General features: G+C 35.3%; 1 protein-coding gene across 1 annotated transcript; it reads right to left on the bottom strand.

Moving 5' to 3' along the window:
- Positions 1-397: 397 nt before the first annotated feature.
- LOC149231148 (medium-chain-alcohol O-fatty-acyltransferase-like) lies at positions 398-1,813 on the bottom strand. The gene is made up of 5 exons (XM_089381558.1): positions 1,717-1,813; positions 1,396-1,520; positions 890-1,225; positions 667-804; positions 398-559 (listed from the first exon to the last, which is right to left on the bottom strand). The coding sequence occupies exons 1-5, from the start codon at positions 1,811-1,813 to the stop codon at positions 398-400; spliced, it is 858 nt and encodes a 285-aa protein (XP_089237684.1).
- Positions 1,814-4,042: the final 2,229 nt, after the last annotated feature.

Genomic DNA, 4,042 nt, shown 5'->3' with positions numbered 1-4,042 from the left:
TTCCCGAGGTGCCATGGGATGTTAATACTTCTTCCCAATAAAATTTGGGTGGTTGGTTAGCTTGAACTCATCTCTATCATGCTTAATTACTTAAAGATCTATCATTTTCTCAGGTCAAAATAGAAATTCATCCTTCTCTGCATTCATAAATTTTGGTTGTAAGGGCGGTATAGATTCTGTTCAAGAAAGAGCCGAGTCAAATTATTCACAACTACTGAGCACCAGTCGATTGAACAATCCAAAAACCTTTGCCATTTATATTTTTATCGATTATTTTCCAACTTTTGAACAGTCAGGAGTATCCTTTTTATTAAAATCGAAATACCCTATCCTTTTAGATTTAAAGCTGTAACCTCTGATGAAGAAATGCTACAGTGCAAACATTTTCTATAACAAATTACATGGTATGTTGAGTGTTTGTAATGGCTGCCTGCTTCATGCGGTGGAAAGCTTCCACGCAATCGATACACAACTGTTTCGGATCCCTAATCACTTCCGAAGCCGCATTCACCACCAGTACCACTTTTTCCATGTAGCTCTGAAAGTGTATAGTTACTGACTGCAAAACCCAGGACAGCACAACAAAATCATCAGTTCAATCAAAATTTTCCACTTATTATTAAACCATATCAATACAGAGAAATACTTCTTCGTCCATATGTCAACCTGAGGGTGTCCAGACACCGTTGGAATCAGATGAACGATTGGGTTACCAAAAAGTTGCACCTCCTCTACTGGCCCAACTATGTTGGAGAAAGAAATACTTGTGTGTGAGATCACTCTGTATGTCACAGCGGTAGCCGCCTGTCATCCATTATCATCATTAACCCCAAATTTAAATAATAATAATAATACAGTAATTTTCATGCAGACATGTATAGATTTTGACACCTGCAAGCTTCATCAGTAGTTTCCCACTGGCATAAGTAAAAGGTGCCTCCAGAGATAACTTTTTTCTCCTTGTCAAGGTAGTTGCAGCGAGAACATAATCCAAGGGATTCTGCTGTTTCACCATGGGAAGACGAAGGATCATATACCCTAAGTTATTCCCCCACCTTGGTGCCTCCAGAGATAACTTTTTTCTCCTTGTCAAGGTAGTTGCAGCGAGAACATAATCCAAGGGATTCTGCTGTTTCACCATGGGAAGACGAAGGATCATATACCCTAAGTTATTCCCCCACCTTGCTCCTCCACTCCTGCCAGATTTCATCATGTCGGCCACATCCTGTAATTATAGCGAATTCCAATAAGAAGTTTTCATGCCAACTGTCGTCCACAATTCATAGATTTTAAATAACTTGTGAAAAAGTCACAGGGAAGCTGCAAGAATCGATCATTCCTGCAAAGCAAGAATTTGTAATTGCAGAAATTAGAAGGGGGAGATAAATGCAGTACATGAAGTCCTGGAACAGGTCTTGTATTCACTAAAATTGCTGACCGCACGGGCAGATTCGATGGAAGATGTTTCTTACCATCAAATTCCCTGTCTTCTGATTTTGAGATTCCTTCGGCCTTGGCTTCTTCAAATTAATTACAAGATTCAGAATAATATTCCCATCAGGAATGATTTTATTTAAAAGACTGAAAAGAGGGCAACTGACCTTTTATAATTATAACGATTATTCTGTCCCAGAGCCTTTTAATACCAAATATGCACTGGGTGTGCTGGAAACACCCCCATTCCCTTTAAAAGATTAAAGATCTGCTTCTACAGACCGTATTCGCGTTCCATATACCGCAGGATCCCGGCTGAAGTCATTGCCAGCATAACATCGTTTACCGTCTGCCATTCTTTAACAGCATCAACGTTCATCTTTACAGCTCAAAGATCAGGGAAGAAGAACAGTGCTTGCCAAAACAGCAACAACCACTGGCAGACCATTAACTCTGCCGCCAAGAGTGACATAAAATAATGGGAAAAAACAGTAAAAATATCTTCAAGAGTGACATAAAAGAATGGGAAAAAGCAGTGAAAATATCTTGCACTGGGAGGTGAAAAGAAGGCAACTCAACTATATTTGGAAAAAGCGATCACACTTCAAATCAACGATTGAAAGTGTCTCGCCGTTGGATCAGGGTAAAAGTGTTGACGATTGTTGATGCATAGGAAGGCCTATCGGCCTAACTAAGGGTATGTGTATCTTGCTATTCTAAAATCATATAAATACTTTCCTTTCTTGTAAACCTAGCTATTTAATTTTGCGTATTCGTAAACAAAATCGAATGACTTTAATTGAACGAAGGTTTACTATAACTACATGTGGGACAAGATCAAGGTTTATGAGAGTAATATGCAGCACTACAAAGAAGTAGATATTTATGATGCAAATTTTGACACTATGAATATCTGCAATACACAATTCTAATGCATAAATTGGAATGAAGGTTTAATATTAATTTCTTCTATTTTTATATCAATAACTTGTTCTTTTTCTTTCGATTTAATTTTTTAAACGAACTTTATATTAAATATTAGTTGCATTATATTTTCAATACATTTAAAGAAAAATGAACAATTAATCTAAAGACCTCGAAATAGTTGCGACAGGTTTCGTACATGCCATTTGACTCAAATGTTTCAAGGGCCTTTTTCCATCCATGGGAACATTTTAAATAAAAAAAATTCTAGGATTCTAGTTTCACTGTAGAACTTCCTCCATATTGCAGTTTTTCTATTAAACCCATGATAAAAAGGCTTTTCTAGAAAATTAATCTATCTTTACAACTGTTTACCAACATTATATCAATATTATTAATTTAAATGATTGGATCTGGTTCTTGCCCATCATTCAAGATACTCCCGAAAAAAGAAATGAAATATATATATAAATAAATATATATATATATATATATATATATAACTAATTAACCTTCTTTATTCATAAAAACGAAACTGTGATGCGAGTTATCATTTCTCTGGTTCTTGCGCATCATTCAATATACTCCCCAAAAAAAGAAATGAAATATATTTTAGCAAAACCCATTATAAAAACTACGCATTTCAATTGAGAACAAATGAAAATGTAACTCAAAGAATCAACAAATTAACCAGGACAATAGATCCGGACTATCCATCGAAACATTTCATACGAAATACTACATAACAATAAAATTTAATGAAAAAAAAAAAATTGTTTGGCGTTGTGTGCATTCTATGAAATACTAAACAGATAGCAATAAAATTTAAATATTCGTTTCCAAAATATTCTGTGGTTTTTTTGGATCGGTTAACAGAATTATGCTGGGAAGAGATAGCATTGTAGGAGCAGGAGAAGGTGTTCCAGGGACAGTGGAATTGATAGTGCATCTAAATAGAAGAGGTTTTTATGTCCTAAGTCAGCTGATCAGAATGGAAACATTCTAATTTGGTGTGATTTCTCTCAAGTGAATCTTGCTGATAAGTATAAGTATAAATAGGATTGGTTATAGATGGTAAAAACATTAAAGGAGGCAGGGATAAGTTATGACAGCGGAAGGGGATTTTTTTACATGGGCTGGAAAGAAGAAGCTTTTAGGTGAAGTAGAGATGGCAGACTGTTATCTCAAAATTTGCATGAAGGAATTTTAAAATGTCGAATACTATTGGTTCCATAGTTATTGGAAAATTAACATCCCAATTAAAATTGTAATCTTCCTTTGGCTAACATTACAGAACAAAAATCTTAAATGGGAAAACTTACAAAAGAAGAACCACTATGGCCATGGGATATGCTATCTATGCAGGAATAATTCAGAGGACAATGAACACTTATTTGTACACTTCAATAGATCTGTTAATATTTGGAAACTCTTCACTAACCTGAGGCAGATTCCTTTCACTTAGTTTAATACAATTGAGGAGTGTTTAAAATAAAGCAAGAGATTGTTAGCTTTGGTTATTTTCTGAGAAGTCTAGAAAGATGAAATCATCTGATCTTTGGCTCCAACAGACGGGGAGAAAACTTTATTTATGATTCCATAGAACAATGGATGGTATTAGATTAGAACCAAGACACTAAGAAAAATAAAAAGGAGAAGACAGAGAAGGGGAGAATTCAGCCCT

This window comes from Pinus tabuliformis, chromosome J (genome assembly GCF_031772625.1).
Source record: "Pinus tabuliformis cultivar Carrire ecotype Pingquan chromosome J, CPIR1, whole genome shotgun sequence".
Lineage (NCBI taxonomy): Eukaryota > Viridiplantae > Streptophyta > Pinopsida > Pinales > Pinaceae > Pinus > Pinus tabuliformis.
The sequence above is the reverse complement of the archived record's forward strand: the minus strand, read 5'-3'. Positions and strand labels throughout refer to the sequence as shown.